This window comes from Netta rufina (genome assembly GCF_964035555.1).
Source record: "Netta rufina genome assembly, chromosome: 4".
In the NCBI taxonomy this organism is placed as follows: domain Eukaryota; kingdom Metazoa; phylum Chordata; class Aves; order Anseriformes; family Anatidae; genus Netta; species Netta rufina.
The window spans coordinates 45,096,731-45,118,830 of NC_140127.1; the positions used below are offsets into that span (position 1 = coordinate 45,096,731).

The window sequence follows — 22,100 nt, forward strand, 5'->3', positions numbered from 1 at the left end:
ATAGGATCAGACTCTTTAATCTGGTGGATAAGGAACAGTGGGGTGCAGGGGAAGAATCTGTTTTAGGGTCTGATACACAACCTATCTTTTTGTTTTCACACATACATCTGTTATTAAAAGCCGCTGTTTAGCAGTATAACATGCATCTAAAAACCGACAGTATGGGCTATCATCCATTAAATACACTATTTGTGGACCGATCATTAGGGATGAGGGAACGATTAAAATAAAAAGAAAAGCACCAGGGCTCCAAGGCCCACCTAAAATATTCTGCAGGGAGAGTGTAATGCCATTTGTCAGCGCTCTACTGCAACATGCTGTGAGGACTAGCGTTTGGTCCGCTTCCTGCATGGTTGCTGTAGAAATGCACTTCTTTGGATAAGCCTCCATCGCAGGCTTTGCAAGCATAGGGTTTCTTCAGACACCCAACTTATTGGCCTGGGTGAGGACAACTTTCAGAACCGGCATGAAAGCCGAGGTCTCGCTGAAGTTGCTGGTGCTGACGATGTGTGTATGGATGTTCAGTCCTTCCACGTAGTTGCGGGTTTCGATGCTCTTCACCATGTTGTGCAAACCGCTGATGATGGTTGGAGAGAGCTGTAAGGAAGCCAGACAACGCAGCTCAGCATGGAGAAAAAGTAACAATGCTACAACAACTTAAGTCCTGAAATAGTAACAGTGCTCGTTAGTCCTGAGTGCCATCTCTGGCCCTCGAGAAGGTGCAGGAATTAGGTCCTTGATTTAAGGACAGCAATCTTTGGAGGTGCTTCACCCTGGGCACAGCTGCTGGCAAATGCAACAGCAGCCTTCAAGCAGAAGACAGCACTACAGAGGTGCTAAGAGAGATAAAGCCAGTCTGTTATTCTACCACAGACCTTCTGGAAGCCTTCGGAAAAGCTACCAGATCTTCAAACTTCTGACTTCCAACCAAGTTTGTGAGCCTCAAATGCCTGCAACTTTATTTTATTTATTTATTTTTGACTCCAGGTTGCATGCATCTCACATTCCCTACTGGGAGTGGGGAAACTCTGTTGTCTGATTCTGCCAGCTGGGGACTGGGACCCTCCTGATGCATTCACCCAGCGCCCACTGCAAGGGGCTCTGCCCTCAGTCCCTGTGCAGGGCCCCCGTAAGCAGAGTGACCCCACAGCACTGCCAAGCCTGCATAGGCACATCTGAAGCACACTTCCAGAAATGGACGGTCAGTGACTACATACTGCAGAGGGGGCCAGGCCAATTCTTAGCCATAACCTGCAGTATCTGATGGAGGGTGAAGTGTTAAAAAACAAAACAAAACACAAACTTACTGTCTGTTCCCTAAGTTTATCGTATAGACATTCAAGGCGTTTATTCGCATCATCTAGTTTTCTTTTGGTTTGCTGCAAAAAGAAAAACACATTAAGAACTAGCAAGAGTAAGGACACCGTTCTGAGCTGATTCCAGTGCAAAGAAGTCCACATAACCCATCAAATTCCTTGGTTGAAAACATTTTAATGCACAATTTTAACTCTTTTCTGTACTTTTCTCCCCTGGTTTTGCTAGGAAAGACCAGATGATATGACTGTAGCTCTCCACCTGCAACTGTTCTCGTGACCTCTCAGGTACAGTAAGCTTTACAGGTACATCCAAAGGGACACTTGCAAAACCTGCAGCTATAGCTGGTGTGCCAAGAGACAAAAGCACGAGTTGCAGCAGGAGCATTGTTTTATGGGTCACTGGCAAAGCACTGTAACAGTTGGAAAAAATATTACTGGAATTAAATATCTAATGATGTCACGGAGAGCTTAAGGGCACATGCAGTCACTGAAGCCTGAGTGTGCACAATTCCATTATCATTTACAGCAAATCCTAGCTGTAATTTTCATTATATGACTCGTAAAACCAAAAGCTTGTTTATAAGTCTTCACTGTCAACAGAAAAACTAATAGCCTAACCCTAACTTCTTAAAGATCCTTTCTGCTTCCGTGATAGAGTGAACCACCCACTGGTGTCTCTGGGATGACTTTACCACAAAAGACTATTAAAATAATCCCATTAAATTTCACATGGAGCACCACTGCAACGGAAATGCATTTTTATCCACTTGTTTTTACAAACAGCTACGGAAGAAAAGATTTTAGTCCAAAATAATGAGAAACAGCAGAAATAAATCATCTAGGTTACAATTACAAAAGCAAAAAGAAGTAGAAGGTCAATAGCGGTAGAAATGGTATCAGTGCACTTAAGTACTGGAACTTTCTCCTCCATCAGCACACACATCAATACATTTTCATTTAGGCTAGTGCCATCTTGCCTGGCTACTGGGAAATTTTCCCTGGGTTAAGTAATTGCAGAGAGAAAACAAACGTCAGGGAACGCTCCAGCTCAGGTATAAAGACAGGCAGGTGGCTGCCTGCTGTGCCAGAAATTAGGGGAAGCTGCTTGGATGGCAAAGGGCAGAGAGGAGAACACAGGCCACAGGTCTCTCATGCCACTTTTAAGTACCCTCAGCAGTGGTTATGTTGTCAAGGGACTGAGGCACGTACAGAAAGAGCATGCTAGGAACAGCTAAGGAATGGTCTTTTGGACTTGGTAATGCCCTCGGACACATGACCTTCCTACATTTCTTTCAAAACCTGTTAAAAGACCCACAAGTTTACTTGATTTTACAAATGGCCAAGGAAAAGAAAAATAAATTGTGCCCCACATGCAGCAATACATCTCTCCAGCCACAGGAAATCAGGCACAAGTTGAAGTTGTTTGTTCTCCTGACTCCCTGCTTCCCATTCCAGCCCTAAGCAGTGATGCTCTTCATCCACCCCTTTTCCCCCCTGGTATAACAGTGACCGAGCAGTGCCTGCGTGTGTGCCGACAACAACTGCTGGAAACAGTCAGGGCAGTGTTTCTCAGTGTCACACACCAGGAATGCTTGCTCTGCCTAAGAATAGAGACTGTACAAAAAGCAAGGACGCAATTTGTGTTGGCAGAGCAGAGAAGCAATCCCTGGGTACAGATGTGAACTGAATGCTTCTGCCTTTGTTGTGTGTCTAGGAGAAGAGGGAAGACTCATTCAAGGAATAAAAGGTCAGAGGGCCCTGTGCTGTATCTGGCTTCTATCCCTGTTCTACAGGGTAACCTTTAAAAACAGGATTTTGAGCTGTTGAATGCTGTTGAACCTTATGGGCTGCCCCCAAAGCAGGGTTTATGGCCTCTAAAAAGTTCTGTGAAGGAGGGGTCAGGTGAGTCCACTATGAAACTGCTGCACTGAGACCCAAGGGGGAAAGAAGTACCTGCAACATCAAGTCAAAACTACAGAGCCAGCTGAAATGGCACAGCAGACCTCACGCTAGTGGCGTCGAGTGCCCAATACACTGACACAGCCACAGAGCTCTCCGACAGCTCAGCTCCTGGTAGCACAGAAGAGTGAGTCTGGGCTGCTGACCGAGCACATGGAGGGCCCTCCTGACACCCCCAGCCTTCACCATCCACCTTTCAGCACGCAGCAGGCGTGAGGTGACCCATCAGCATCAGGGCTGTGTGGCAGTGTGCTCTTCACTGACCACAGAGATAAGTGAGAAGCTCGGAGATGGCGTGGCTTTTCTACACATTGCTCGTGGCTGCTCAAAGCAGCCTTCTGACGGGCTGTGATGGCCAGCCTGGCTGAAGCTACCAGTGCACACTCCTCAACACAGGGAGGCTCTGGGAACACTGCAGGGACTTACTGGATCGGAGGCAGACAGCAGGCACCGCTGGATAAGAGCTTCAAACGTGGTCTTCAGAATAAGGTGCTCCTCAGGGATGGGCTTCTTGGTTATCTTCTCTGTTGGCAGTGCCTGCACGTGCTGAGAAACAGAGCAAGTCAGGCTTCCCAGGTCACTCTGCCACCACCCATCCTTTTTACCTAAACCCAACTGCACAAAACCAGCGTTAAGACCTCCGCAGAGCACCTCTGAAGTACAGCAAGCCTCCCACCCCACGGGGCTCTGCTGGCATCCACCCCCCCCACCAAACAGCGGGGTTGCTTTACCTGGATGGCGTTGCCAATCGGGGCCCCCGGAGCCCCCTCGGTGCTGGGTTTGGAGGCAGCAGGAGGAACGATGCACGGCCCCAGGGGCTGTGGGGCGGGCGGGTATGGGCCCTGCAGCGCCGGCTGCCCCGCGGGGAGCTGCGGAGCCTGGAAGCTGGGAGCGCCCGCGGGCGGCGCCGGGGCCTGCTGCATCTGGGACTGCGGGTCTGCCAGCGGGGTCATGATGGGCGACGTGATGGGTACCGGGGGCATGAAGTTATCGGGAACCTGGGGGAGAAGGAACAGTGTCAACACGGCTGGTGGCACAGCAAGGCATCCAGCTCCCACCAACTAATCCACCCCAGCAGCTGGGGCACAGGGCGATACCCCACGATGGCAACATGGGATCCCAGTCTCTACTTGTGGGTATTTCGGAAACATATGGTAGGGAGAAGAGACAATAAAATGAGCTGCTAGTGTTTGTATGCTTATGCATACAGCGAATCACAACGGGAGACTGAGAGCAAAATAGTAAATCCTTAGTTATGGAGAAAACGGCTGCAAATTATTCTGCAGGATGAAATGCAAGACAGCAAAGGCCCTGTTCTGTTCGCAGGAGGATTTTTCCTCAAGCCCTCAGATCTGGCAGCTGCTCTGACAACTCTTCCCCTCCTACCCAAGGACCTGGAGGCCTGAAAGGCAGCGTGCTGCCTGTAGGACACGTCCCAGCACCGGGGCAGCCAGGAGCACTCAAAACACCCCTGGTCTGTCCTCCAACAGCTTCAAAAACAGCTGCAGAGACCAGAACCCCAGGCTCACAGGGGACGTCTGCCCTCGCCTTGGCACAGACCTTATCTTGCCTGCTCCAGCTTTTTCTCCTTGTGATGAGCACTCCACATACTCCAGACTGTCTTGCTTCCCAGCAGCACCTGCAAGTGATGCTGACTGCTGGGGAGATGGGCAAGATAAAAGCAGCACCAGGGGACGAAAAGGCTCGCTCTGCTCTGTGCCAACCATCCCCAGTTATTTTGTCCTGCTACAATCTACGTTCTTTTTACAGAACTACATTGTCTGTACCACAAAAATTATCTTACTTTTGGCAGATCTCTCAAGGTCCACCCCTTAATCAGGATAAATTTCTCTCAGCTCCAGCACCACCATTAATCTATAACAATTTGCACAGCCTCATCGTTTCGCTTAAGTATCATCTCTGGAAAAACTCATCTGCTTTGCTGCAACGAACATGGTCCAAGGTATTCTCTTCATTCAAACCAGAATCAATGCTGTTATTAACAACAACTCTGGCACAAAATCACCTTCTCTAGAGGCCTAACCGTTCTGAGAGAGATACTGCATAGTGCAAACGCAGGAAGGCCGCGCTCTGTTCACACGGCGTGGCTTTTGTTTGCAGCTAGCCCTTCTTTTGCCTTCTCCTGCCAACAAGCTTCCCCAGAGCAGGTTAAATTACTGCTTTTGAAATGGTCAGCACTCGGTTGTTTCGAGGCAGGGCTCCCCAGACTGAATACCTTTTTCTTCTTGGCAGCCCTGTTGAGGGCAGGAGGGTCGTTCCAGCCGTTCTGAGGCCCTGGGACAGAAAGAAAACAGAGACGGTAAGTACCTCAGGGACAGTGCTGCCTCTGAGCCCAGCCCGGCTGGCTCCCTGCCACAGCTCCACCAGCACAGCCTCTTTTTTAAACAGCACATCTCTTGCCAGATAGCTGCTTTCAACAGATGGACCCCATGAAAAGGCAGGCAGTTGCCTACACCGTGGCCCAAACACAGCTCTGCTACGCAGACCGCCTGTGTTAAGGCAACTTGACGGTTATCTGCGAAGTTTTCTCCTCCCCATATGACATTAGTCAGTCTTTTTTTTTTTTCCATACGTGTTCCCCAGCAACACAACACGGTAATTACAGGCATAAAAGAGGCAAGGGGAGCCTTAAACATTTCCAGCCCAGATCACCCAGCCACCGCGGAGACACACGGAGCCATAAAGCCAGGCTTCCCTTGCCAGCGATAGCAGGTTTACGGGCGCTTTGTGCCCTGCAGGCAGAGCAGAGCTGCTGGATCAAGGCGACCAAATGTAGCCTGGTCCAATACAGACAATTTGTTGTGAGCTGAAGAACAACAGAGGATGGCTGAGCAGACCCACTCCCAGGCCAGGGCAGTGCTCTGTGCCAGCCCTTTTGCTCCTCAAGCACAGAATCAGCGTGTTAGGCATGGGTCCCGTCTCAGCACAGAGCATGTGCTGTGGGGACCACAGTATTATCTGTCAGCCGTGGGCTCGACAAGCCATCAGGATTTATTGCACAAAGCCACAGAAAGCCCAACCCAAGCCCTTGCCCAGTGGATTTTTTCACCACAGCATTTTTCACTTAGCAAACGATCAATTCGCCTCGGACAGAAGAACACAACACCACTGCAGAATTCGTTCAAGTGATCTGGAATTTCATTTTCTCCTGGGCTTTTGTTGAACGAGTTTCACATCCAGAGCACGTTGGCGGGGTAAATGAAAAGCAAATTAACCCCCCTTTCACATCTGGTTTCTTGTGAACCAAAGTCAACACCAGCGTCCCCAGGGCTCTGCTCCTCCCTATCGCCAAAATCCCTTCCCAGAGTATTTCTGATACAGCAAGTCTAACTTCTGCAGTGCTGATAGTGCTAGCACATTAAGAAAACCTCCCCGTCTGATATTAATTTCCTGGAATAATTTGCTTTAAAAAAAAAAAAAAAAAAGGCAAAACAGCATTTGATTCTGTGGTTAAAAACTCCAGACATGTTGTTATTGGTTTTAATTAAGGAATTAAAATTTGATTTGATTAAATTGTAATTGGCAAACAGCATTGCACTTAATGTTCTCTGAGAAACGTATGCATTATTGATGTTTGTTCAATTAATTTCACGTAGGGGCTGTAATCATTTCCAGCCTAAGAGGTACCTAGTTCACCTGCCAGGGGAGAGGCCTGGTCTGGAGCTGGTAGGTTTTCTGCAGATAAAATGCAAAGAGAACCAAAAAAAAAAAAAGTTTTTCTTCAAAACTGATAAGACAATCTGCCTGTAATTTTAAATTAGCAATTTAGTTTCAATAAGCAGGAGAAGTCAGGAGAAAAACGTCTAACTTAATTAAAATGCCAACTGAGACAGGAATCCTTTGACCAACCCACCCTGTGAAATTGCTTTTTGTCTGTCTACCCCAAAAACAAATCCCTTCCTCTCGCCATGCAGTAAAATTGTTTCTAGTCACTTCTAAGAGAAGTTGCGGAGTCCTGGCCCACTTCTTTGTCTCTTCCTGTGTTCTCATTTCCTATTCCTGCAGGCCATTCCAGCACAACTGGCAGACCATTGCTCTTAGGAACCATCTTCTCACCATCATTTTACCATTACACAAAGTTTTTCAGGAGATGTTTTGAGAGTTTGACTTCAGGGTGGATGTCACCTATTTTCCTGAGTCAAGGCTCTTATCTGTACCGTGGAGATGCAGGAGCCTTACACCTGTGCAAAAAGATGCTCTGCCTGCTAGCAAGGCAGCAAATCCAGATGGCACCACAGAGCCAACACCTTGTTCTCCATTTCAAAGGGAAGAGAAACACCAGGATTTAACAATTCTTATCCCTGATGTTGGTCTGATGTGCTCACAGCTCTGCTGCAAACATGTCCCTTAGCTCACAATATGAGACAAGACTCAAGACTCTGAAAGCTACAACTCCCTTCAAAGCAGGTTCAGAGAAAGATGCTGAAAATGAACATGAAGATGGGCTTAGCTGCTGACTGGAGCTCTAAGTATGGCTTGACACACTAAGGTTGCACACACTTGCAAAAAACCTGAGGTCTTAACAGAGCTGTTTATTTTTAAGTGCATCTCTAAACCCAACCCAGTTCACAGGCTGGGTGCTATTCAAGACTGAATTTCAGATCATTCTCCCAGCCACCCTTAACGAATCACATTTGCAAAGTGAAACCTGATGTTCCTGTAGCAGACCACCACAAAACCCAGAAACACAGCACCCCAAAGCCTTGATCAGCACAGCTCCATGCTTTGCATCACAACAGTTACAGCTAAGATTTACTGCTGCAGTTTTGGTGGATCTCATACCAAGGCACCCTGCCCCAAGCAGCGTTGCTTTTCTGGAATACATGTTGCTGGCACAGCGTATAAAGCCTAGGCACACTAATTGCAGCATGTACATGGCAAGGTTTTTTCCTCCTTCCTATTTATGTGTTTTTTGAAAATTATGTATAATTGAGAAACAGAGTGTGCTTCGTCCTGTAACGAAGGGCCAAGGGAGGTCCCAGTAGGGTATCTGCAAGAGTAACAGAGAGGACACCAGGCGTGGCTGCAGGATGGAGGGAAAAAGCCTCTTCCCCGCCTCACTGTGCTCCTTTGTGTTTCTCACTGGAGCACAAGGCCATTTCTGCCAAAACCACGTGCCCGTGAGCGAAGGCAGAGTGCTCACGGCGTGCTCCCAGCCTCCTGCAGCACCTCCTCACAGCTCTGCTGCCAACACCAAGGCAAGATGCCTCCTGTGCACTGCGCCACCCCAACGACAGGGGGTCACAGTGGGATCCTTCAGGCCATCCCGTCAGCGTCCCTGAGACATCCCTTGGATCCTGCCCGACAGCCCCTCTGCTCCTAACTCTGGTCCTTGCCCCTCCAGCTGGACCCCTGGATGTGAAGCACATTTCCTGCAAGGCCTGATGCAAGACAGGTGGGTTAAACTCAGCGAGGTCGGTGTCCCACAGCAAGCACAAACACATGCCAGCAGTCCCGAGGGCTGCCAGGAGCCCTCGCTCCTCACCTTGCTGTGTGCTCAAACATGCTCTCAGGGCCAGCCACGCGCACCTGCCTCTGATTCACATTTAGGAAAGAGGCCATGTGAAAGCATTTCTAAATCACTTCTGATTATCTTTTAAGGCATTGATGGCTACAGTAAACCCCATCGTGCTAAGTGGCTAGGGAAAAAAAAAAAGTGAGCTGATGCCACAGGGAATGCCATGTGAATTAAACACGCTGCAGGTCCTGGGCTTAACCTGCTGCTCACCACACAGGGACAAGCTCATTTTTCTCTTTTGCTCAGCAGGTGGCAGGTTTGGGTGCCAGCCTCAGCAGGTTAACGCTGCACCACCACCCATCTGCTGGATACGACAGCCTCCTAAGGAGACGGTACCGGAGCACCACGTCCCGGGCCAGACACAAGGGAGCACTGGCTGCAGTGACACGACCATAGCGTCACCAGATGCACAGGAATGATGATGTGATTTAGAAATGCTTTCAACTGGCACAAGCCAACTTGGTAGAGAGCATTCACAAGGCAACGTGCACACGGGTAGGAGAGTTACCGAGCTCAATAACCCGCCCCCTCCCCGCCTGCCCCCCGTCCAAGCGCAGACCTGTTCTCTGGGATGCAGGAAGGTCACTGGCTGCAGGCAGAGTACCTGTTGGTCCAGTAGGCAATGCATAAGCCACAGAAGTTGCTGGAAGTCCTGGCCTGCCATGCTGAAAGGATGCACCAGAAGGAGGGAGGGGAAAGGAAGAGGCAGGGTTGGGGCCGGTGGGGGAGGGCTGAGGCTGCCCCGGGTACAGGGGGGCGGGCGCAGGGTGGGCAGGGGCAGAGGGCAGGTAGGGAGGGGTGGTGTTAGTGGCTGGGTTGGGGTAAGGGGCTGAAGCAGGGGCAGAGAGAGGCTGCTGAGGCTGATAGAGAGCTGGTCCCCCCGTTCCGAAAGAGTACTGCTGTGTGGCCTGATACGCTACAAACGGAGAAAAGAAGAGATTCGGTCAGTAAATCAGGACAAAGGGGTGCGTTTTCTCTGCTTCCTGCTCCTTCCCCCCCCCTCAGACCAAAGCCTGGTGCTCTCAGCACTGCCAGCCGGCTGAGAACCACTGCAGTCCCCACGGTGCCTCTTGGAAGGGTTTGCATCAACGGGAAGCCTGTGCCCGGGAGGTGAACCACATCCTCGGGGAGCCAGTGCAAGCTCACAGCCTTTCACTGGGGGCTCTGGGGCTCTTCAACTTCACCGCTTCTCCTCCACCCATCTCTCGAGGTCATCTCAGGAGATTCTTGCCAAAAAGCATCAGGTTGGCTTGGTCTAAACCCTCCCAACGCCAAGGAGAGGGCCGGCTGTCCCCAGTAACCCCAGTTATCACCTGGCCAGTCCAGCTGGGCAGGAGGGAGCGGGGAGCTGCAGCTACTCACTCTGCGGGTAGGCAGGACGGGCCCCTGCTTGCGAGTACATGGCTGGCTGCGGCGCGCTGGGGTTCACGGCTCCCGGCATGATAAATCCCGGAGGAGGCGGGTTGTCTCCCTGTGAAATGAGTAAAAAGGGTGGGGGGAGGTAGGGTTTAGTGATGGTCAGCAGCACCGAGGCAGAACTGTAACGAAATCATCAGTTCCCAGTTCATAGGCATGAAGCCACCTGCCCTGAAAAGCCACGGGCACGGGGGCAAACGCTTGCGTGGGGCTGGAAGCACAGCCTGCAGGTGCAGCGCGACTTCAGCAGCAGCAGCAGAGGAGCACACAGCTTCCTGCTGAGGGCAGAGCTCCTCAACAGCACTGCCTGCCGCTCAGCGAGTCTGACAGAGCCCTGCCATCCACAGCATTCAACTCAATGACTTTCACCTTAACTCTGATGCATCGCAAGAGAGAGGAGGGAGAAAAAAACATTTCACACTTGAAACATCCCAGTGTGGGGCAAGGACTGGACTCAGATCACCCTGAGCTACCATGTGAGGCTTGCCAAAGCCACTCATCTGATTGAAGGTGAAAATTTTTTTATTTTTTTTTTTGTTAAAAACACAAATGTATAATGGAGGATGCAGAGGAGCAAAACCTGAGTACAGCAAAAGCTGCTGCTCCTTCCGCCTATCCGAGCCAGACTGTGTCAAGCGCACAGCCTGCACATGGGGGACTTACGGGGTGGAGCAGGGGCTCAGAGAGGAATAATGAAGGTTATACCTGTGTGTCAGAGGGACATCCTGCAGGAGGATGGCTGGGAAGGGCAGTGGGAGTTTTGTTACTCCAGGTAGTGACAGTAGGGGCAATTCTAACCTGAATCGAACAAAGAAATAGCAATCATGGAAAACAAAACATTAAGAAAGACTAAAGGGTTTCACAAACCGAGATGCAAAGAAGTGAACAGAGAAAGGTTTGCATGCTGGCACTTCCAACACAGCCAAAAAAATCACACAGGGAGGAGAAAAAGTGCATTCGAGGCTGCTAAAATCACCGTGCACTGGAGCCAAAGTGAATCACAGAGTGAAGATGAAGCACAGTGAAGAGGAAGCTACAAAGGGCCGTGGAGCGAGTGCAGTGTTACATGTGCCAACGAAGCTGGGTTTGCCCACAACACGACTACTGCTAAGCCCTTTTTATTACACACTCCTATTGCAGAAGCTCCCGTCAGGCTACTGCATGGCACGGAGCATCGCTAACCACAGCTGGAAATCACAAATCCTTTGTTAAATTCAAACCTACTGCTTCACACAAAGCATTTAAATTGAGCTTCTGATGCATTAAAGAAGTTAAAATCTGAAGCTAAGCTCTTGCATAGGCACAGACAAACATCTTAATGCTAACTGCTTCTCCCTGAGTGCAGGCAGAAGGAAAGCTCTAACAACTTTGGTGTGTCTTTCCCCAACACTGCGCAGTGCCAAGGCCAATGCTGCCGTCAGCTGTACAACAACTGCTGTGAATGTCTGTGTAAGGCTTTGAACCCTGGAGTTATCTAAAAGATTTGTCCACCCTCCATCACTTGTGCATTTTTATTTGAAAAAAAGGTGAAAAACGGTGTGAAATCCCATGCCAAAAGGAAGTGGAAGTTTAATGATATGTTCCTGTTAGGGACAACAACTACAGCAATGCCGCCTCAAGCTGGAACAAGCCACTGTGAGAGAGGGAGGTAGGAGAATCTTACCAAGTAGAGACAGAGTGCTGATGGCATTAAACTAGGATGCTGCTTAGTCTTTGCTAACTGTGGTGCATCGTGCAAACTGACTGAAGCAGGAAGCCTTGGGCCCCTTACCAAGGTCAGTCTCCTAATAAGAGTGTGAACCTGTCTTAAACTGGTGGAAATTGGCCCTGCGGATGGACAAGAGCCAAGGAGCAAGGACAAGAGGTCAACTGGCAGCGATGAGGAAGAGTCATCAATCTTCATCCCTATGACCCCCCACGACCACCACCAGGATACACTGTGTAAGCAGAGATGGGAGGAGTTCATGGAAATGACTCCTTGGAACTAGTTTTGATACAAAGTGAGGACAGGTTATGAATATGTACAGGCTCACCGTGAAACTTCACGCACATGTAGCTCTTTGCTGCATATAATCATGGCAAATTGCTGCATCAGGTGTGCACGACTTTGGTGGGACTACCCCCTGTGCTGCCCAGAGCTGAATAAACACACCTACTGTACAGTCTTACTGATTGTGGAGTCCGTTTTCCATAAGTCAAATATACCCACTTGCTTAAAAGGGAAAAAAAAATCAACCAGAAGATAAGGCTTAAGTGTGCAATTTGTTTCCATTCTGGTTCACCAACAGATCACTGGGCACCTTTTGGAGCTGGCCCTGTCTGCTGCAAGCCCTTCCTGTAGCTCCTGCTGAGCACAAAGCCAAGAGCACAGAGGGCAAATCCCTCTCACAGTGTGCTCCAGGGCCTGCAATATTTGCAAGCTTTTAATCATGTGCTCAGCCTTCTTAAATAATAGCTTGAGGCATTTGGGAGACAGGAGGAGAAATAGGAGACTGTGCTGTGAAAAGCATGGCTAAGCTCATGCCATCTAGAGGCAAGGTGCTGTTTTCCACTGCCACAAGGGACGCGTAGCATCGCTTCTCAGTGCAGCTCATTGGTTACAGAAGGGAGGTCAGACAGGCAGCACAGAACAGCTGAATTCATCATTAGCAGCAACACGTTTAACATCAGACACAATTGTGTTAGCAAGGTATCGCTGTACAAACGGGATGAAGGCTTTGTCCCTTCAGAAGGTGGCCTTGTTAACGCCCGCAAGGGAAGGCGAAGGCACCCCCAGTTGTTAAGAGGGAGAGAACAAAGCCCAGCTCCCCACCTCGTCCCAGCCGTTCTCCCATCCTGCCCCCATTTTTCTGTGCTCCAAGCACAGCACTGGACAACACGCCTGCGCCTGCACCCCTCTCGTTTGCACATGGCCAAGAGCCACGCCGTGAGTGCAGCCCCGCTCTGCAAAAAGCTGTGGCCGAAATCCCACCTCCTAGTCCGGTGAGCACCATCCTCAGCCTGCCGGTAAAACCAGGGCACCTGCCTCCCCAGTCCTCCTCTTCACCCCGGCACAGCTCCCAGCCCCAGAGTCCCACACTCACCTGCTCTGTCTTCTGGCACAGTCGATGCTCAGCCCAGGCCTGCTACCGTCCCACCTGCTGCCCATGCTACCTACACTCCCCTTAAGCATGGTCAGGAGGGCTTTTCAAACTCATCTTCAAACCCAGACCGCTTGACAAGGCGTGAGGGGTATTTCCAGATGAGGAATAAACAAGGCATCCGAAATGACTGAAGAGCAACACCTATCATTTGCCCCCCAGGTTGCTTGGAAGGTGCATCTTAGAGACCCAGAGTGGCCCCAAGAGAATGAAAAATAAAGTGCCCTCTGCATCATGCTCCGGAACCCAAGCACAATGTCTTGCAGCAACTGCCAAAACCAATTACCTGTTGGTAATACTGCTGTGCTGGGGCCTGAGGCCCTTGCATCTGCCCTGCCACAGCGCCAGCTCGTCCTTTGGGCATGGGCTGTCTGTCGTACGGCGCCTTGACGGCCTCCTGTCTTGCTGGCAGCTCCCCTTGGGCTCTGCAAAGCCTGTCCCGTAACAGCACGATGTTTGGCTGCGGACAGAGGACAAGGAAAGAAGGTTAAGTGCACTGCCCACCACCCACTGCATCCCACCGAGCTCCCTCCAAGAAGCCTGCTCTGTTTTACGGGACTGCAATCCATCGCTCCTGCAGGAGAAAGGCAGCTACTGGGCCAGCCTTGCTGCCACTGGGAAACCTGCACCTGCTTCCCACCTCAAGGCTGCATTGCTCCCAAGCCAGCCTGCCTGTTAATACCAGCTGATGGAAGAGGGGAAACCGAAAGAAAGCAAAGAAGCCCAGAGGCCACATACCTGGTTGGTGCTGGCGGGCAGGAAGGTCAGAGCTGCAGCAATGCTGCCCTGGGCAGCCAGGAGGTTGGCGTACTGGCTCATCTTCTCAGCCAGAAGGGCCCCCACAGCATTCGGGTCCACGGCCTGGGTGAGCTGCACAGCCTTGCGCAGGATCACGACTTTCTCTATTAAATCCTAGGAGGTCAGGACAAAGGAAACAAGAAATGAGAACATGAGCCAACCTGTTCCTGTTTTTACCTGTTTGCAGCATTTGACTAAGTCAGTTCTTAACCACCTGAATCAAAAGCAACCAACACTTGCACTGGGAGACTTGTCTATGGCTTTCCGGCTGTTACTGTGAGGACAGTTTTTCCAGTATTCATGAGGAATGCTCCCTGTCCTGCCTTCCTTGTACATCCCCAACTACCAGAGGTGCTCTGGGCTGGGTTTCTACCTAGTGCTAAGTTACAGAAACATGTTCCTGGTAGTTTTCTCGTCTTCTCCTATTTTCTTCCTCTAACTATGTTATATTGCAAGGTACTGCAAATATTCATTTGCCATCATTCAAATATAATGACGGATTTAAAAGAGTGCACCACAAAGGATTTCAACAATACTTCACTAATTTGGAGTGTTGACTGACTATGCAGTAATAGACTTGCCTTTTTTGAAGTACTGATTCATTAGGAAAAATGCAAGTAAAAAAACGATCACAAAACCCACCAGCTTCTAGGTTTTTTAGCCATTTCTTACCATAGTTAACAACAAGCACACCAATTATGACTGCTATTTTTCAATATTACTGAGAACAAAACAATGGAATCAAAATGTAAATTCACACAGAAGTCTAACAAAGCCACCACACTGAAGAGATGGGTAAGAACTTTTCATTTTGCAAGTGGGGAGAAAAAAATAAAGTAATATCCAAATTACTCCAGTCCCTTCAATTTTCTAAAGATAGAGAATTTCAGCATGATCAGGTAGCATTACTTTGAGTACTTTCTAAAACTTGTCCTTCAAAGGCCCTGAACAGATGAAAGAAACTAAGATTACACTATAAAATAAATTACTCAATAATTGCTTCATTTCACTGTCATCAATCCTCCTATTCCCCCAAGATATTTGCTGTATGCGATGCATTTCTCTGCTGGAAACCAAACCTCGTATATGCAAACCCCCAGAGACAACGTTCATGAGAACCCTCCCACGGTTTTTCTCTACATTTAAATCATATTTATTAGATTTCTCCCCCTTAATATTTAAGCCATATATTCCAGAAGCAAAAATGTAGAAGTACACACCGATTGCAGAAGATGTGACCATTCCAAGCCACTTCTTTACAAACACACTCTAGGCCCTCAGACTTCCCACGGGCCTCTTATACAGAAGGTGTGTTAGCCCGACCCCACAAAGAACAGAACAGACCCCACGGCCTTTGTGTTTCACCAAGTAATTTCTGATACCATATATACTTGTCGTTTCTACTAAAACTACCCGTTCCAGAAGCAAAAGTTTTGCATCTTGATAGATAAGCAGCTCTCTTCATCAAAACTCTACACAGGTCATTTGATTTGAGCACCTTAGGATCCCCATCTGTTACTTCCAACCTCTTTCTTCACAGCAATACCAACCTGAAGGGACAAGGGGCTGTTTCCATCCTGAGCTTTGGTCCAGCAGGCAACAAGCTTTTCCACATTGCCGGCACAGATGTAACAGAGACAGGCCTGCGTCTGCAGAAGGCTGTCCCCCTCGCTCTCCAGCCTGTTGCCCAGGAGATCTAAGGAAAACAGGAGCAAAGATGATGCCTGTTAACCACCTCACAGATCTCCCCATTGCTACTGGGGCACAGGAAGCTGTCAACACCTTTTGTGCATCTCCTTAGCACTGTGAGAAGAAATATTGCCTCTGGGCTCCATCTGTGAGGACATACTCCAGTGTCCAGCACAGGTCACCTCACAGGGAGCTCATGTTGTGGCAGCAAGGACTTGCCAAGTGCCTGCAAACCTGAGACACATTGGAAAGGACAGTCCACCAGCTGACATGACAGAGGACAAGAGGCTGGGGCATCATCATCCTCTCTATCATCTGCTTTTTGCAGATCCTCACTCAGAACAGCGAGCACACGACTGCCAAAGGACTGTGAGCAAAGCTGTCAAAATACTCAGGGCTTACGTGTGTGCTGAAACACATCTGCACAGCTCAGCAGACACTGTGGCTGACATCTGAGAGGCACACAAGCATCGGACATGTAAGTATTGGCAATAAAACTTCCTCATGGATTGTACAGTGCACACACAGCTGCTAGGAGGTGTCCCCTCTGGGCCCAGAAAAACAGGGAACATACAATAAATACAGAACCCCAGAGGTTCCTCTCCTCCTCTGCCATGGTACTGAAGAACTGCATGACCCATCAAAGCAGCTAGTGAGGCATTACAATAATTTACCTGAAGGGAAAAAACAGTGGCAAAGCGTAGTTTCTGCAGCAAGTGGGATAAATGTCATTGGTCTGTAAAGCATCCTTACCACAAAGGGCTGCAAACTCATCCGGCCTGGCGTAAGTGAGCACAGCAGCCAAAGCCTCTCTCCAATTCTGCAGATCACAAGACTGCACGATCTCCTTCCAGTTCTTTGTTACAACTGCAGTGATGAGCTGGGGCCAAAGGAGACAGACCACAGTTAAGATCTTGGTAGGATTTCCTTTTTTTCCCCCCCCCCCAGTACAGTGTAATTTCTGTCTACTGATTGACTTATTCCCACTGCATCTGAGCTGGCTGTGGTAACCTGAGCCTTCCTTCATGCACACAGGCTGTCTGTCCACAACCCCTGAAAGTGAAATTCCAGTTTCTTCTGTCTCAAACTCTGCCTCCAGTTATTCTGCTTCAAACAAAAGACAGGCTTGGCAGCTGCGCTTCAGTCTAGTGAACAATGCCCTTGTCATGCCAAGAGTTCAAGCTCGGAAACAGCTGAACAAGCATTAAGGGTGCAGCTCGGGCCAGAAAAGAAACACCACCACCTGAACAACAACTACAAGGTTGTAACGACAAGGTCATGGCCCACTTGTTAGCACAGGCAGAGATAACTGGTCAGCTCTCCATAAAAACACCTTTCTCTAAAGGATGAACTCAGTAAAGCACACATTTCCCAATCCAGGTACCAAGTTTTCTTTTGTTTAGACCAAATGCAGCAAAGAAGCTGGGGGAAGAAACCCTGCCGAGTGCTAATACTTGAGATTCTCCTCCTGTCATACTAGAAATGCAAACCATTGCCACCTCAAACTGGCTCACAGATGGTGACCAACAAAATTCCACCTGCGGGCTGGCTGCAGCTTGTGAGGCTGGGTGCTCTAACTCCCCAAATGACCGTGCTGTGCTGCATGGCAGTCAGTTCTGCTCCAGGAAACTACTTCAGCAGCTGCCCGGTTAGAGGCCGCCTCCTGCTACTGCATCAAATATCTTTCTTTGCCACTGGACTGCTGAAGATTAACAGGAACCTTCTCTCCTCCTGTAAAAGCAGCCATCCTTGCTAGACACCGTCCTGTGCTCTTCTAAGGTCACTTCTCCCATCTCATCCTTCTTTTGCTAGTCGTGCCAGTACTCACAAAGGAAGATTTAGAAGAGCAGTGTCAGCAGTCCCCAGCATGGCAGAAAGCTGACCAGAATCAATACCTGGCTGGCCCTAACATGCTGTCTCCTGCACACAGCAGCAGCGTGCCGAGATTACCTCGTATCGACTTAGCTACCTTCTGTGCACGCAGCGAAACAAAGCATCAGCAAAATCTGTTCAGATTGATCCCAGGCATTACTTAAAGCTACTGGCACTGAGCACAGATCCTGCACAGCACCTGAAAACATGTCAGAGACTGAAGAGTACACTGTTTAAAATATTTATCAGTGTGAATCTACTGCTGTACATGTATCTCAGAGACACTGGAAACAAGGTGAAGAACACTTTAGTGATATCCATGCACTGTGCCACTTCCCTCCTTATCAGTCAAATATATTTAAAAACAATCCTTTTGCTCCGAGACATTGTGGAAAACTGGAATTCATGTTAGCTTCCCAAAGAAACAAGCCTGTGAGATAGCAAGAAAACTTCTAAGGTGAAAAGGGGGTTGTCAAGAGTCTAGATGCAGGTTGTTTCTTAGCTGAAAATACATACCCTGGTGATTTTGCTCTGCATCTTCACAAAGTACTTTTCCTGTGTCCTAGAAAGCAGCTCTTGTCCGCCTGCGATGGCCAGGATAATGGCATCAGCCATGCGGTTATCGTGCAAGCAGAGATCTACTGCGCTCTCAAAGTTACCAGTCAGCAAAGCTTGGGTAATCAAGCCATCCACATCTGCAAGAGAGCAGTGCCTGGTCAGACCACGGCAGAAGAGTCACCTAGAAATGCAACAGCTGGTGATTCAGTCCCGCTCTACAATGCTGCACAACTTCCTCTGCAAAGCAGCCTGCAGGCACTCAGAGGGATGCTCCAGGTTCATCTCCAGTCACACTGTGGTCACAGGACGATCAGGTGGGACACTGCCAAGCATCACTTACCTTGCTGCAGAGCAATATGCTCGTACCTCATAGGCAGCACTTTTCTAAACAACCTCTGAAACAACTCCCATGCATGCATTACTGGAAACAAAGTCAAACCTCGACAGGGTTTGGATGGCTTCTGTGTTACTCAGGATCCCCTGGAAGTTTCTTTACAAACAGGGAGGTTAACACGCTTCATGCCTGACCAGGTGCATGCTTTTATGGTAACTGTAATCCCTCTCACAGTAGCCACATTACAGCAGTGGGGTACAGGAGTGCTTTACACTTCCTTCCCCGCATTAAAGCGGTATTTGCAGGAGTCTCGAGACTGCTGTGCAATGAATGGAGTAACAGAGGCCAGTCATGATAATCCTTCCTGATCTGTGCAGAACTTTCCTTCTCACTGGAACATCAGTAGCAACATTATTATTTATAAACATCAGCACACACAATGAAATTGATACCCCCACTTTTTTTTTTTTTTTTTTTTACCTCCACTGACAGAGATGTTGAATGTCTTCTTCGCAGATCCCAAATCTTCAGTTTCTTGCTTATTGTCTTTAACCCTCTAAGAGAAAGAAAAAGCAAGGTTTTTGAGATTATGCACACATTTGGAATGCATACACGCATCTTTAAACAACATGGCTCTTGCACTAGAAGTTAAGGTAACTTCACCTGCCAGTTCCCTAAGAAGTCATTAGTTTTGAAGGAGAGAACGTTATTACCTGTCTTTTGTTATAAAACTGCTTCAGCACATGGAATCAACTTCTCCCAGTGCCTGCACCAAATCAGCTCCTAAGTCAAGACTTCTCACAGTGTGCTTATCAAAAGATCTATAATGTATGTAAATGCAGCATTACAAAAGCTCCAATCTCTCTGACCACACCATTTATTTTTACAACAGATGCAAAGGGGAAAAAAGCAGCGAAACCCCCAGATTTACCATGAAGGCTTAGACAAGCCTAAGTATGCCTACCTGGCGACCACAAAAACCACCAGGCAGACACCTGGATCCTGGGTACTGCTCTGCACAGGTGCACCCTGCCCACACACACACAGCCCTCTCAAAGCAAAACAACCACAAAATCAGATGTTCTCCTTTCCTTCCTACTCCACCTCCAGTCCTAACCAAGAAGAGCCTCCCCTAATGCTGCACAGGTTTCATTTTGCTCCATGTAGGGTTTCAGCTCATCCTCCAAACACCTGCATTAGGCACACCCCCCAGTTTAACAAGCACATGAACGCGTGCTTCACTTTGAACATGGAAGTTCAGAGTGCTCTGCACAGGCTTAAGGACTCTGCTGGATCAGTACAAGAGTGCTCAGCAGATGGAAGCTTCTGTAAGGCTCCCCCAGGAATTAAGAGGGAGGTCATTATTGGCAAACTTTTCAATCTGGGGATTTTCAACACCTCTCCTCAATTTACAATACCAAAACCAAGTCTCTCTCCACCATAAATTGTGCAAAAAATGGTCTCCTCTGCCATAAGTCAGCGTGCCAGTAGATGCAGTGGAAGCTGAAGAGGAAAGGCCCGGTAAGAACGCCCTGCTTACACGCCGATTTGTGGAACAGTACTGGAGAGGATGAACAACAGGCACACAGCTGACAGAGCATTTGGAGCAGGGAGGCAAAACTGCAACAAGTGCTATGTTTGGCTCATGAGACAGGCAGTCTGCAAAATTAATTTGCTGTCAGATGTTGCGTGACGCATGGTTGATATCAGCTGAGAGCGTGTTGTGGCTGGGCCCATTCACTTCATGGATGTGACAGCCCTCCCTCGTGCAGCACCCGTGGCTCCAGGCCAACCTCACAAATATTTACCAGCCATGCCGTCAGGCTACGGGTGGGTTTGGCCAGGAAGTTTCTCTTAGAAGAGATTGGTTGTGAGGTATCTTGTGAATCACATACAGTGAAAATGTGTGTGTATTCACCGCTACAGACCTATAAACTAACAACCAAGCACACCAGCTAAAGGCAGCTCCATTCTGGGGTCCTTAACACGCTGTTACGTGGAGTTGACAGCTGCACTGCTCCAACACGTGAGCCCTTCACCACCATCCTCATCATCACAGACAACTACAGGCAGGCCCCAGACAAGTCTAACTCCACTGGGAAGCTGATGCAACACTGCAAATCAACACTGCTGGGCTAACAGCTCAAATTCTACCCTACGAGGGAGGTGGGTATTTTCACTGCTGTTAACCACATGCAACACAGGCTGGGTCCTTCATTCAAATCACAGACCTGTACATGGAAACAGCGCTGTTCAGACAGGCAGAAGCAAACAAAAAGCTGCAGGAAGCACTGGTGTGGAGCACAAAACACTCACAATAAACCTGGACAAACTGTTGCAACAGAGTTAAGAGCTAACTACTGAAGACTGATACTCCCTGTTCAGGTGCAAATGGGCTGGCACCCAGTGGAAGCAACTAATATTTCCCCTTTCCCCCCAGTATCACAGCTACATCTCTGTAAAGGGCTCTGTCTAGAAGCAGAGCAGTAATAAGTTGACTGCTCAGTAACTTATCAGCCAGAGGAAAAGAAGAAAGCAGTGATCAAAGACAAAAAAAAAAAAAAAAAAAAGAGGAATGCATGAGAGTTGTGGCAGCAGATCATTTAGTGTGTTAGTTGAGTGTCAGAGTAAAAATTATGGCAGATGATGGTCCTTGGGTCTGGTGCTGACTGCGCTGTTAGGTAATGAACACATTCTTCACTGCGACCAAAACCTGTCTGCGTGACAGCTGCAACTGATGAGAAAACCCCGTGGAACTTAACAAGAGCCCGCATTTTCCTCATTCTCAGTAATTTCTTGTATTTCCAGAAATACTCAGCAGCAGGAGAAGGCAACAAGATGAAATGCTCTTCACAGTGGTGAAGTAAATATGCAGTAGGCCACCAGGGTTAGTCTAGAGGACGACAGATACCTCTCCCAAGAACGGCTCCTCTGCAGCCTGGCCTTCATCCCTCTCGTTCGGTACAGATGCATCAGATTCTGTGGGAGCCTTCAGCAGAGAGAAGATGCCATAAAATAAAAAGAGCCAGCAGAAGAGAAAGAAATACTCTGCGCTGCAGAGCACAGCCACCTTCCAACCGATAGTCAGAGCCAGTCTGCAAAGCAGCAAAACACATTGGCAGCACACAAACAAATACGACAAACGTGGCAGAGGCCTCTATTTCCTTGCTCTTTACTACTGCACAGTATCTTTCAATCTTAAACACTCTGAAAACGTGCAGCAAATCTTTTTTTCCCCCTTAGGCCACAACAGATGACATCCAGGATGCGTAGGGCACAGGAATAAGCACTCCCCACGGTGGACTCAGGCTGTTACTACAGGCAGTGCCTGCACGATGAGCATCTGCCAGGCAGTGCAGCGTTACAGAGCCAACTCTTGGTCCTGTTTTTATTTATTTATTTTTTTAAGCCCAGGGAAGGTGCTGTTCTTGACACCAGCTGCCAAGCAGCAAGGCTCTGTCCTACCTCAGGGACAGCAA

General features: G+C 48.8%; 1 protein-coding gene across 11 annotated transcripts in view; it reads right to left on the reverse strand.

Moving 5' to 3' along the window:
• The window catches only part of SEC31A (SEC31 homolog A, COPII coat complex component), a 36,267-nt gene continuing 14,167 nt past the window's right edge, over window positions 1-22,100 (reverse strand). The window contains exons 15-30 of one of the 11 annotated variants that reach the window (XM_084286275.1): window positions 21,533-21,610; window positions 19,102-19,177; window positions 18,246-18,424; window positions 16,611-16,737; window positions 15,719-15,864; window positions 14,109-14,282; window positions 13,657-13,830; window positions 10,936-11,028; window positions 10,177-10,285; window positions 9,419-9,730; window positions 6,924-6,971; window positions 5,512-5,570; window positions 4,007-4,273; window positions 3,702-3,821; window positions 1,308-1,379; window positions 1-597 (exon numbers count right to left, since the gene is read on the reverse strand). In XM_084286275.1, the coding sequence (XP_084142401.1) occupies window positions 418-597; window positions 1,308-1,379; window positions 3,702-3,821; window positions 4,007-4,273; window positions 5,512-5,570; window positions 6,924-6,971; window positions 9,419-9,730; window positions 10,177-10,285; window positions 10,936-11,028; window positions 13,657-13,830; window positions 14,109-14,282; window positions 15,719-15,864; window positions 16,611-16,737; window positions 18,246-18,424; window positions 19,102-19,177; window positions 21,533-21,610 (2,214 nt within the window). In that variant the 3' untranslated portion in view covers window positions 1-417. Of the gene's footprint in view, window positions 598-1,307; window positions 1,380-3,701; window positions 3,822-4,006; window positions 4,274-5,511; window positions 5,571-6,923; window positions 6,972-9,373; window positions 9,731-10,176; window positions 10,286-10,935; window positions 11,029-13,656; window positions 13,831-14,108; window positions 14,283-15,718; window positions 15,865-16,610; window positions 16,738-18,245; window positions 18,425-19,101; window positions 19,178-21,532; window positions 21,611-22,100 lie in introns of all 11 variants that reach the window. The other 10 variants (XM_084286280.1, XM_084286281.1, XM_084286279.1 and 7 more) reach the window with 10 other exon arrangements.